Genomic DNA, 13,406 nt, shown 5'->3' with positions numbered 1-13,406 from the left:
ACTATATTGAGAAAATAAGGGGGAGCAGAGAAAATTATGGTAAAGAGAGCTAATTCCCCATCTACCATAAAAGGAAGATGAGATAGCATCTAAACTTGAAGACTCAGGGAGGAAATGAAGATGGCGGCATAAATAAACACTGGAACTTGCTGCCTCACACAACCACTTCAAAACTACAACTAAAAGACAAGACGGACATCATCCAGAACCACAGGAAGACTGGCTGAATGGAAATTCTACAACTAGAAGGGAAGAGAAAAGCACACTGAGACTCAGAGGAGGTGTGGAAGTAAAGTGCAGAGGTACGGAGGAGGCACATGCGCGGAAAGGGCTGGCAACTGAGAACGCTGTTGTCTTTTTCAATCGGGAGGGAGACACAAGCTCCCGACTGCTCTGAACTCCAGTTCCGGGAGAGACTCTGGGGACCCAGACTCATACAGGGAGAAACTGGACTGTCTGGCATCGGGTTGGAACATGAGGGCGGCTTTTTCTCAGAGGTGCTTGCAGCAATTACCGCGGAACACTAAGACCCGGGGGCCTCTTAGGGCAGGGCTGAAGGTCAGCCATTGCTGTTTGCTCCGCCCTGTTGATTCCCTGAGACCCCCACTCCACCCAATTTACAACCCCACTCCAGCTGTGCGCAGAGGCTTTTGCATATGAATGGCCTGGCCCTTTGCGATCTAAAATTACCTAACAAACTGCAGCTGGGTCAGAGAGCCCCAGAACATCCAAAGAAGGCCCAAGGCCCCACAGCAGCTTGCATTGCTTCACAGCTGGGCCTCGTCTGGGCACCTCCAAACCCCAAACAAAGAAGAGAAATCTGCAGATCTCTCCATAGCTACTGCTGGGTGGCCTCAGGCAGAGCTAAATTTGCACCTCCTTGGAGATGCAAGAGCCATTGTACCCAGTGGTCAGAGTGGGACCATCCAGATTACAACTCCTCAGATTCATAAGGGACACACTCAGGAGGCAGACTCAGTGAGCACCAAAGCCCCACTGAAGCAAGTACTACTACCCCATAAGGGTGTCTCCAGCACAGATGTTCTCCTATCGTAGACACAACTGATCCTCACAGCCAATTGGCCTGGAGGTCAATTCCTCCCAGTGATGCCAACAACAATCAAGGCTTAACTACAACAAGACTGCACACCCAGCCCACAAAGGGGTGCACCAAGAGTGTCCACCTCAGGTAACTGGGGAGGCTGAGCCATTGGGCCCTATAGGACACCTAGCACACAAAGCCACTCCATCAACACAGGGAAGCAGCCAAAATGCGGAGACAAAGAAACAGGTCACAAATGACAGAAATGGAGGAAAGTAAACTACTGAATATAGAGTTCAAAACCACTGTTATAAGGTTTTTCAAGAATTTTCTAGAAACTGCCAATAAATTTAGTGAGACCCTCAAGGATATTAAAAAGGACCAAGTAGAAATTAAGCATATACTGACTGTAATAAAGAATAATATACAGAGATCTAACAGCAGACTAGAGGATCACAAGAATCAAGTCAAAGATTTGAAATACAAAGAAGCAAAAAACACCCAACTGGAAAAGAAAAAAGAATCCAAAAATATGAAGATAGTGTAAGAAGCCTCTGGGACAACTTCAAGAATACCAACATCCGAATTATGGGAGTGCCAGAAGAAGAGAGAGAGCAAGATATAGAAAACCTATTTGAAGAAATAATGACAGAAAACTTTCCCTATCTGGTGAAAGAAATAGACTTACAAGTCCAGGAAGCACAGAGAACCCCAAACAAAAGGAATCCAAAGAGGACCACACCAAGACACATCATAATTAAAATGCCAAGAGCAAAAGACAAAGAGAGAATGTTAAAAGCAGCAAGAGAAAAACAGTTAGTTACCTACAAGGGAGTACCCATACGAATGTCAGCTAATTTCTCAACAGAAACTATGCAGGCCAGAAGGGAGTGGCAAGAAATATTCAAAGTGATGAATAGCAAGAACCTACAACCAAGATTACTCTACCCAGTAAAGCTATCATTCAGAATTGAAGGTCAGATAAAGAGCTTCACAGATAAGAAAAAGCTAAAGGAGTTCATCACCGCCAAACCAATATTATATGAAATGCTGAAGGGTATTCTGTAAGAAGAGGAAGAAGAAAAAAAAAGGTAAAGATAAAAATTATGAACAAATACATATCTATCAACAAGTGAAGCTAAAAATCAAGTGAATAAAAAAATCTGATGAACAGAATAAACTGGTGAATATAATAGAATCAGGTGCATAGAAAGGGAGTAGACTGACAATTTTCGGGAGGAAGGGGTTGTGGGGGTGTGGGAAGAGACTGGACAAAAATCGTACCCCTATGGATGAGGACAGTGTAGGGGGGTAAGGGCAGAGGGTGGGGTGGGAACCGGGTGGAGGGGAGCCATGGGGGGAAAAAGAGGAACAATTGTAATAATCTGAACAATAAAGATTTATTTAAAAAATAAACAAACTTGAAGACTCAGAAGTTAGCAGTGTTCACATATTACTTAGTCTTATGGAAATGTATGCACACCAGAAGAAGAAGCTAAAAGCTGAAAACAGTTGCTTCTAAGAAGGTAAGTTTGGTGGGAGGGGTGAACTACTACTATATTTTGATAATATGCCTGTTAGTATAATTTGAAGTATTAAACAATGTGCATGTGTTAAGTTTTGTTTTGGTAAAATAAAATTTAATTTTCTTCAAAAAGAAGGATTAAGGATTTTTTGTATAGGGAAAATATCATATGCAAAAGCCTGAGTTGTGAGAGAGCCACATTTAACAGTTAGTGCCACAGTTAGTGCCACAGTAAGGTAGGAGAAGCAGGCATAAGCCAACAGCATCAGAAGCTGCAGCAAAAGCTGTATCTCCTCCTTACCAGCTTTGTAGGCTCTAGCAAATCACCTAAACTATTCTAGTTTCCTTCTGTGTAAAATAATAGCACTTACTTCACTGGGTTTTGTAAGAATTCAATGACGAATGAAACAGATAAACGTTACAAAATATGTTAGGCTGTACAAAGGTAAGGGAAGCAGGCACATCTCTGTGTCCCCTGGAATAGACAGTGTTCTCAAACTGGAGCTCAGAGGGTTCTGGGTAAGGGTGAGAACTGCCCAGGGGAACCCAATCCCAGAGAAGTGGTTGAACTGGCTGGAGCAGACAAGTCCCCCAGAATCAGGACATATCACAGCTGGAAACCACCAATGCCCTTGATATAAAACATGTGCTTGTCCTATAAAAAGGAAGGCTCTCTTACCCTTTGAGAAAGTATGGAGGAACCTAGGGAGTATTATGTAAGTGAAATAAGCCAGTCAGAAAAAGACAAGTATCACATGATCGCACTCATATGTGCAACCTAATGAACAAAATAAACTGCTGAACAAAATAGATCCAGAGACATAGAAGGAAATATAACATCTGAAAACGTTTCTTGCTGTTCTTGTACTAACAGCCATTTCTGACTTTGGGGAATACTAAATCCCAACCAACAGTTTCTAGAGGAAACTGCCATTCCAAAACAGACTATAGAATCTCAGAGGGAAGACAAAGGTTGGTGGGAAAAGGTCAGCCAAAGAACTTGTATGCATATGGGCATAACCCACGAACACAGACAATAGGGGGATACAGGCCTGGGGCAGGAAGTGGGGACAGGCTATAAGGGGTCAATGGGCGAAAAAAAGGGACATATGTAATACTTTCAACAATAAAAATTTAAAAATTAAATAATAATAAAATATGTGCTTGTGGAGGGAACCTTGACCTAGAACCCTTGAATTGCTGACTGCACAGCTGGGAGGGGTAGGCATCTATTGGTGAGTCCTGCAGGACCTGAAGTGGATCAGGTTGGTACAGTGGGAGACTGCTGAGAAGTTTGAGGGAGGGGCAATGCCTGGTCCAGCTTTCCAGTACTCTCACTCCTCTACCCTCCCCTTCTAGGGAACATCACTTTGCTTCCTATTTTACCAACCTGATGCTTCAGATTCTACCAGGGAGCTCAGTGAAATGCAAATAATAATGGCCTTCTATTCTAACACTTATATGGTACTTACTGTATGCCTGATACTATTCCAAATGCTTTGCAGGTATTGATGCATTTCGTTTCATAATAACACTATGAAGTTCATATTATTATCATTCCCCACTTTGCAGATGAGGCACTAAGAGGTTATGTAACCTACTCAGTATCACATAACTGAAAAGGGGGAAAGCCAGCATTCCAAGCCAGACAGTCTGCCTCCAAGGTCTACAGTCAGAATCATTGTACATTAGTCTCTAGGCTTGGGACTCGCAAGCTTCAAACTACTCAACTGTAAAAAAGGGATGTGGGGGAGAGATGGTTTCAAAAACTTCTTTCAACTGAATTGCCTCTTCCCTTAGAACTAAGATTCATCAGTCGTGTATGTATATGCTTGAAGGTGAGGAACCTTTACTAAAGACGGGTTTTGAAGAAGGGCAGAGTGTATATATGGTTCCAGAATGGGAGGTGAAAGGGACCCCAGCCCACATAGGGTGATTAAACTGGAGAGAAAACTAAGAAAACAAATGTCAACGTACATAATTGTGTGCATATGGCCAATCCCCCTCCACGTCCATCCCACAGCCCCCTTGGACTCTGCCTGTGGACGGCCTCATTACCTGTGATGATGCAGGTGAACCTGACGTCGCTGTCCTTGGACACAGCTTGGGACTTGAGTGTGGTCTCGAATACTGGCTGGGTCTCCTCTGTTAGCTGAGCAATGATGGAGCAGAAGGTGCTCCTAGGAAAGGCAAAGAACTATTCAGAGCAGCCTCCCCACAATACACCACAGCCTGGTGTTGTCCAAGGCAGCTTAAATCTTACCATTTCCATATGTCATCCTGGGGCCATGGCCGGCACTTAACTAAGTCTTTCTTCAAGGAAGCCTAGGCCTCTTAGTCAGGTGGGGACAGCCATGGTACCAAGGGCTAAAGGGAATCCTGACCCAGACCCATTATAATAGGAAGCCTTCTGACCACAGGCCAGACTCCTGAGCATGCCAGACACCCGCCTGGAGTCCCACCCCATCCTTATTAGGGGCCTTGCTTCACCCTCCACCTTTCGCCTCCATAGAAGCTCGTGCATGTATAGACGCAGCCTCAGAGAGGGAGACCTCAGCATAGCAGATCCTCCACTCATGCCAGAGAGGGAAAAGCTGGCCAATTCTCAAGGATACATAGGTCCTAGGAGCTCAGGAGCCTATTCTAAAGCTTGGGTTCAGGGAAGAAAAAAAAAAAAAGCCTGCATTTGCAAGCACAGACCCATAGCAGACAAAGAATAAGCCAGCCAATGCCAGGGGTCTAGACCAGTGGTCGGCGAACTCATTAGTCAACAGAGCCAAATATCAACAGTACGACGATTGAAATTTCTTTTGAGAGCCAAATTTTTTTAAAAACTTCTTCTAACGCCACTTCTTCAAAATAGACTCGCCCAGGCAGTGATATTTTGTGGAAGAGCCACATTCAAGGGGCCAAAAGAGCTGCATGTGGCTCGCGAGCCGCAGTTTGCCGACCACTGGTGTAGACCCAAGTTCCTAGGGGTATTGAAAGAGAGACTTAAATGAATTCTGACCCTAAACAGAGCTATGGACCTGTCGTGGGAAGCCAGCCATGGCCCCCTGCTCCATCCCTGGAGACCACATGCTCAAGTGAACACATGGCTGGCAGCTCCAAGACCAACCAGCAGGACTGCCAAACTACAAACAGGACTTTTAGTTCCCTGTGACAGTCCAACTCCCAGCATTCAGAGGCATGTGTGGGCTCACTGAGTCCAGCACAGACTCACCAACACTGTTCAGCATTTACAGTCCTCTCCTTCCTGGGCACAGGAAGCAAACCCCCATGCCAGACCTTTCCATGGGCCAGCAGAGACTCAATGCGTCCCTAGGCGTGAAGCGTAACCACATAGCCAGGTTGTATGGTGCACAAGCTGTGCCCAGCCTTTCTCCCCCTCCAAATTCACACACCCTATTATGAGCAGCAGGGAGGACTGTGAGGGGTAAAGTGAAGAGAAGCAGTAAGCACTGTGATGAAAAAGACAAATCATTCAAAGCTGCCTTTCTCTGTGCCTCAGAGGAGGGGGTGGTCACCCACAGGCAGTGCGTGTCTCCCCATGATCTCTCCACCAGGAGCAGGCAGAGTGAGAGTCTGTGGGAACAAGCAAACAAGAACTACAACCCTATACCTTTCACATTCAATTTGTCATTTCCGTGGAGATCATTCTGGATTTGAGTTTGAGGAGAAAGGATGCATCCCAAAAGGAGTATCTAAAAATCAAGTAAGACTTCTAGACTGATGGATGCAGCCATGGCATCTCTACAGGAATCCAGATGCCCAGACCTTTGGGGAGGACAGGAGTCCTCCCCCACAAAGACCACCTAGAAAGGGGATCCTGACCTCTCAATAACGGAACACTTGAGTGAGGTCACAGTTAGACACTCCCTGCAACCTTCTTACTTACAACTCCTCTGTCCAGTAAGTGTCTTTTCCTTTCCCTTTAATCCACTCAGAAACAGAGGGTCCATCAGGACCTAGACTATCAACTCCCTGACACTCCGGAAATGTAACATCTGAAAACATTTCTTGCTGTTCTTGTACTAACAGCAATTTCTGACTGGGGAATACTAAATCCCAACCAACAGTTTCTAGAGGAAACTGCCATGCCAAAAGCAATCATATTTCTATGATTTTGCAACTAACTCAAACATTCCTAATTATGTCCTCCCTACTTAGTTTGAATCCTACCTTACTCATGAACATGAGCCTGGATGTAATATTCAGCTTAGGCTCTTAGGATGAAGCTCCTTGAGCAAGTCTAAGAAAATAATTTCAACTATTGGGTAAGAAAGAAAACATGGAAATCAAGCTTCAAGAAAATGTGCAGAGACAAGCACTCATGCTAGATACTCAACAACACGTAGTCATTTTGTGTTGTTACTTTTTGTGAAGGGGAAAAAACACATCTCCCCACACTTTCCACACTATGTCCTAAGCTGTATTATAAAAAATATGTTTAAATTGGAAAATCTTAGGAACTGCTGAAGGGCATGCCTGGATGAGGCCCTCCAGGGGAGTGGGTCTGGATCCATGTCAGGGGACAATAACTGCAGACACTGTCATGTTCCACTGAAGGTCACATGCTTTCTGTCCCCATCTTCGTAACCACTCTGACATGGGATGGAGTCAGTGTGCTTCCAGTCCCCTGGAAAGCCAGGAAGTCCACACACCTGGAAGTGGTCTTTTCCCACCCTGATACCTATAAGTCCTTCCAACTCTGTGACTTCATACGGTTATCACAGCCTAATCATGTGTTCTCTAGAGCAGCAGTCACCAATCTTTCAGACCTCACGAACAACTAGTGGTCCGTGGACCACCGGTTGGCGACTGCTGTTCTAGAGAACCAGAATCAGTGGTTTACATAATGTTCAAAGGAACCTAACTTTGACCTTAGGTGTGGTTATTTTACCATGCTTTAAATGAACTCCATGATGGTCTCTTTCAGCAGTGACCATGCTCCACTTTGAACTAGTTGTAATACCCTTTCTTCCATCCAGAACCAGGTTCCTCACTGTCCTCCCCATCAAAGGAAACCTACATGGTAGGTACCAATCACCTCTGTAGACATTATTAGCTATTGAGACCAGTTAGCTACTTAGAAATCCTTCTCTGTTTAAAGAAATTATAGCAAACTCCCCAAATCTACCAGTCTGGGATAAGGTCCAAGTGGTGGGAATAGGCAGGAAATGCTCCCAACTCTGATTATAATAGTCAGGGGTAAAGAGCTGTTCCCAGCTCAGAAGGCAGTCATTCAGTGGGCAAACCCCATCTATGGCCTGCTCAGGCCCTGCCCTGGCTCTGCAGCCAATTCAGAGAACAAGCTAATGCAGGAATACACTAACATGGTGTCCCCTGACCTCACAGAGTTCAGAGTCTGCAGGGGTATAGAGGAGCTAACGGAAAGGGAAATTCAGAATGAGAGGTGGCAGGAGGACTTAAGTGACTGAAGAAAAAAAAATGTAAGGCAATAGCCATGGTTAGAGGAAAACTACACCTCCTTGGAGAGTGTCAAACCTAGATATGTGGTTACAAAAACCATGAAAACCTAGGATGAAGAAGTGGGTCACATGACTAGTGGCTCCCCGTTCTGGTTCCATGATGCCTCTCCCAAGTGCACAGAAATCTAGTGCAGGCATCCCAGAACCCATGCCTACTTCTGGGTCCCTGCGCCCCTTTCAAATGGTCCATGCAAGCATCATGTGTGGCCCCTGTGAAACCCATGCTCACGCGAGTATCTCTCACATCCTCCACCACCCACCCTCCACCCCTCCCCTCATTCCATGCAGCCTGGTTAGTAGTGCACAAGCAGTCACCCAAGGGCCCCTCAGTGTCCATACCCAAGAAAAAAAGGCAGTCAGAGAAATGTAATGCAAAGTGCATTTACCTTCCAGAGCTGGGGAGAGACAACCGGCTGCTTGATAAGCTAAGCAAAAACAGCAAATGGAATCATTAGGCCACAAAAGCAAGGAGGGGAGGAGGCGAAATCGACAGTCTGCAAAGTATTAACCAGCCATCATCTAGGGCCCAGAGGCCTTTCTATTAAAAGGGACCAGCTGTCTTAGCTGGCCTGTTCCGGTTAGCAAGTGGCCTCACCACCAGACACCAGTCTATCTGAAACCAAGAGCTCATTAAATGCAGCAGAGTCCGGGGAAACGGTTAGGCAGAAAGGAAGCCCATTAGGGCTGCGCTTTGAGAAAGTTGTGTCCCAGGCACTTCAGTCACTGCCCCCAAGAAAAGGCTTAGAGCTGCCTGGCATGGTTCTCCGCCCGCAGCACAGCATGCTTGGGGCAGCTCCTGCTTCAACCCTCAGCCTTTTGAGGGGAAAGAGCCCCCATTCCTAGAAATCCCCTAATAGGCTGGGAAGGATTCAGGTGGCTTGGAGAACACCCATTAATGTGTTAAAGTTCGGTTAAAGAGGCCACACAAGGCAAATCAGCTGGGACAGTGATGAGGAAAAAAAAAACAAAGCAGTTAATTCAGCAGGAACCAGGAGGCACCCAGTTCAGTCAGACCAGCACAAGGGCCGTTATGCCTAGAGCCTTGATCATCCCTCTGCCACGGGGCAGCTGAGAGTGGGCACTAGCTAGGGGCTGTGTAGGCCACTGGCTGGTGAGGAGGACCCACCTAGGGCTGCCCCATAGTGGAGATCCAGCCCACTCGATATGAGCCAACTTTTACCTCTCCCTCCTCCTTCCTAACACAAATATCTCCAGTGAAGTCTAGGACCACCATCTCCCACAGCTCTTGGGGAGACCTCAGGGGCCACCCCATCCACACTCACTCCTTACAGCCGTCCCTACCATGGGAATAGCTCTCCCTTCATTGTCAGCAGCCCAGTCTGCTCAATGGCACTCGAGGTGTACATCTTTCACCACAAGAAAGCTCTACTGACAGCCTATCTCTTTAACCAAAATACCAAACTCATCCTCTCTATCCAAAAAACCTGGCTTCCACTCCAGTGAGTTTGTGGATACCACCAGCACTCACCCAAACTCAGGAGCTCTAACCCAGGCCATTCTGGACTCCTCTCTCCCCTTCAACCACCAGGTTCAGTCAATCAACACTTCTTGGCCCTTCTTTCTCCCTTTCTCTCTACTCCAGCTATTGTGTTCTGACCTAGACCCTCATGGCTCTATATCTGATGACCACCTCAACCCCCTTCTCCTTCACCCCTCATACCACACCCCTCCTCTGAAAAAAAAAAAAAAGCTACAGTCCCCCCACCATATATTATATTGAGTCTCTACTCCTTGGCTGGGCACTTAAGGCCCTCCCTGATCTGCTCACACCCCCACTACAACCATGGTTCTCTGATTTCCAACACTTAGTCAGGTTCTACTGTAACCAGGCCTGTTCCTAACTGGCATGACACATCCATTACTGGACTCCTAGCCCTCACTTTTGTCCTCCACGCTTGGAAAGCCCTTCTTCTTTCCTTCTGCTCAACTAAATCCTGCCCATCCAGCCTTCAACCCAGATCTTTTTGTGGTTTCTACAGCCCCTAGCACAGTGCTAGGCATACGGTGGGTATTCAACAACTGTTGAATGGAATAAAGAAACAGAAAAAGGGGAGAGGAGGGGAGGAAAGAAGGGAAGTGCATCTTTCAAACAGGAAAGGTCCTGCCTCCCAGAAGGAACTGCTACTCCAGAAAAGATGGGAAGAAGAAAGCAAGAATGCAGCTGTCTTTACTCAGAGCTTTAAAAATCCTCTCGAGACAGCGTGGGAGGAATCTCCCATGGTTCCAAGGCACTGGCCAACTCCATCATTTCCTGACCATGAACTTCCTTTGCCTTTCTCCTCAGAATCGAGAGATTTCTCCTTTGTTGGGTCTGGATTTCTTCCCTGAGAAGTAGAGGGAGAGAATCATCTAAATTACAGAGAAAAATGACAGGTTCCACAGCTTCCACCTGCAAGTGGGCAAGGCACTCAGCTGGGAGTGACCCTCCCCGGTTCTCTCTCCAGGGCTGGTTGGGAGTTTCTGCTCCCTCACCCCACTGTCCTGCTTTCTCTAGGGCCCACCCATAGATGTCAGCCAGATCAGGAGGAATCCCGGGCGATGGAGGCACCCTGTCTTCAGAAGGTGGAAGATGTGACTATGCCCTGCTGATGCTCAGGGATCTCACAGGCAGGGAACTCCGCGTTTACTGGCTCTGAGGGGTCCGAATCAGAGATGTCAAGCATTGGGGCAGAAAGGCCTAAAAGAGTTCTTAATGTCACTTTAACTTTAAAGAATGGAAACTCAGGGCTCAGGAAGGAAATGTCTCTTCATAAAAATAGAATTGGGCCTGGAGAGAACCAGGACTGGCCATGGAAGCTGGAGGCCTCCCATCCTTCTGGCTTTCAGATATTTGGGGCCATAAAGGACCCTTGGAAAGTCCTGACCTGAAAGCCCTAGACAACCTGCCTGACCGAAGCAAAACAGGTGTTACAAAGTCATCTGTAGCAAACATCATAGGTTCTGCTGCTCCTCTGAGCTCACTTGGTTGGACCAGGGCCTCCAAGAAATGAGGGGGTGAGGACTTCTGGGACTTCTGAGTGTCCCTCAGAAATGAGGTAGCTGTAATTGCATCCATCCCACTGTAAGTTTCTTAACCTACCCTAGCCTAACCTGCCGATAGGGCTGAAGTTCTAGAGGCTGGACTCCCTAGGAGGCTGGGCCTACAGTTTGGCGGGACTATTTATATGTTGGATCTCTGACCCCAGGGGACATTAGAAATACCCTTGGGCTGACTATGGACTAGAAACCTCTCCAGGGCCAGGGGTTGCGGGGAGGGGAGGTGTGTACTGGGAGACTCCTGCTCGGCCGGGCAGCTGGATAGTGAGCATGATGTCCACTCTCCAGCCTTTTCCCTAACAACCCAGACCCCTGCCCCCGCCCCCCCATTCTGCCTGGTTTTGAAACCACCCTTTTCCCCCTCCCTCCAGTGCTGCTGTCTCCAAGAAAGACCCTGCTTCTCTCTCCTACTTGTTCCACGGGTATTGACACAGGCCAGACATGGGAGGCAAAGCTCAGATAAGTCACTGTGACAAGTGTGAGACAAGTGTGAGGTTCCCACAAGGCAGTCGGCTTCCCCACAGGCTGGAATGCCAGTTTTTCCGTAGAGCCGGGAGTTAGGAGCAAGGGGCATTTTTTCCTGGCAGCCGGGGGCCGTGTCCAGTCTGACTCAGTCACTAACACAAGCCCTCAGCCCTGCCCCAGACATGTGATACCATTCGACGAGTTTTATGCAGAAACAGGTTCCGGTTACATTTGAACTTTTCCAACTCCAAGGTCAACAGAACTCAGCCAATTCACGAGGAAGTGCCTGGGACTATTTCCTAAATGCCCTTGGTGCCTATTTTGGTGCTGTTTCAGGAACCGAGAACAAAGAGAGGTGTCCAGGCAGCTTTCTCCCGAGTGGCCGTTTTCTGCACGACCACGAAGCCAGGCTCTGGGGCCAACCTCCACAATTCCCTCTGGAAAACATGCTCCGGAGTGGGAGGGACACTGAGCTGCCCAGAGGGGTCAGGAAGGGTCATCTCCATGGCAATGCACGTGTCCCTGTGTGTCTGCGTGCCTCCGAGTGCCTGCCTGCTTCTCCCACTGCCTGTGTCTCTACACCTGGGATCACACAGGTCCTAAAACAAAGCACCCACACCTCTGAGACTCCCCGGAAAGGAGTCAAGGGCACATCAGTTCGGCCCCTCCCTTAGCACCCCGCTCCCCAAAACTGGGCAGGGCAATCTTCAGACAGGGCCAACCAGCATCCCAGCTCACCCCCTCACCTCACTAGCGCCCCCCCCCCCCCCCCACAAAGATCCCGGGGAGACTAGAACCCTGGGCCCATAGGAAGAACCTCACGGGCTTTGGTTTCTTTCCTTCCGGTGACCCCCGCCCCAGCTAAGAGCCCCCGCTCCCCTCCCTCCAGCCCCAGGAATTTCAGGCGCTCGGGCTTCCTTATCTCTCACTGTGGAATCCGAGGCCCGAGCAGCCAGTGTGGGGCGCGGGGGGCCACGGGCGGGAGTCAGGCAGGGGGTGGTAAGATCGCCTTCGGGGCCCCTGTGAAATCGCCCCCAAAAAGCCCTTTCTCCTCTGGAGCCTCGAGGAGCGTGAGGCCTGAGGCCCACGGGCTGTGAGGGGCCGTGAGGAGCCTGAGGGGACCTGAAGGCCACTGAGGCCCGGCCCCCCCGCTCCCAGGCTCAGGCCTCCAGGGGCCGGGGACCCACCCAGGGCCTTGCCGAGGCCTCAGTGCCCCCCATCTTACCCCTCCCGCACCGCCCGCCGACCCGCAGGGCGCCGCTCACCTGGTCTCCGGCCGCACACCCAGCAGGTAACTGCGGCTGGTGGGGCTGGGAGTCCACACGGGCCCGTCGTCCTCGCGGTCGCCCCGGGCCCAGGCCCGTCCGCCCGCGCCCCAGGCCCGGCTGGGGGCCCTCCGCGAGCCCATGCTGCTGCCCCACCGTCGCCGCCCGCCTGGCCCCGCGCGCCCTCCGGCCCAGCGCGCCGCCCGATCCGCCCGCGGCTGACGCGCGCCCCTATTTATAGCCCCGGCGGCCGTCACCTGCCGCTGTCCCTCCCCCGGCGGCCCTGAGGCGCGGGGGCGCGGGCCCGGCCTGAGGGGCCACTGCGGCTGCTCCGTCGGCAACGTCCGACGTCCACTGCGGGGTCGTCCGGCGTCAGGGCAGGGGCGCGCTCTAGAGACCCCGAAGGCGATTGCTCCCTCAGCGGCTGCTCCCTCCGCGACGCCCGACGTCTACCGCGGGGTCGCCCGGCGTCGGGGCAGGGGCGCGCTCTAGAGACCCCAGCGGCTGCTCCCTCTGCGAAGCCCGACGTCCACCCGCGGGGTCGTCCGGCGTCGGCGTCG

The 13,406-nt window shown here is 49.6% G+C and overlaps 1 protein-coding gene across 1 annotated transcript in view; it reads right to left on the bottom strand.

Moving 5' to 3' along the window:
* The window catches only part of ALPK3 (alpha kinase 3), a 45,007-nt gene extending 32,003 nt beyond the window's left edge, over positions 1-13,004 (bottom strand). The window contains exons 1-2 of the mRNA XM_054713193.1: positions 12,847-13,004; positions 4,626-4,747 (exon numbers count right to left, since the gene is read on the bottom strand). Of these exons, the coding sequence (XP_054569168.1) occupies positions 4,626-4,747; positions 12,847-12,989 (265 nt within the window). The 5' untranslated portion in view covers positions 12,990-13,004. The remainder of the gene's footprint in view (positions 1-4,625; positions 4,748-12,846) is intronic.
* Between the last annotated feature and the right edge of the window lie 402 nt (positions 13,005-13,406).

Source organism: Eptesicus fuscus, chromosome 25 (genome assembly GCF_027574615.1).
Source record: "Eptesicus fuscus isolate TK198812 chromosome 25, DD_ASM_mEF_20220401, whole genome shotgun sequence".
Taxonomy (NCBI): Eukaryota; Metazoa; Chordata; class Mammalia; order Chiroptera; family Vespertilionidae; genus Eptesicus; species Eptesicus fuscus.
This window is presented reverse-complemented; position numbering and strand designations above follow the sequence as displayed.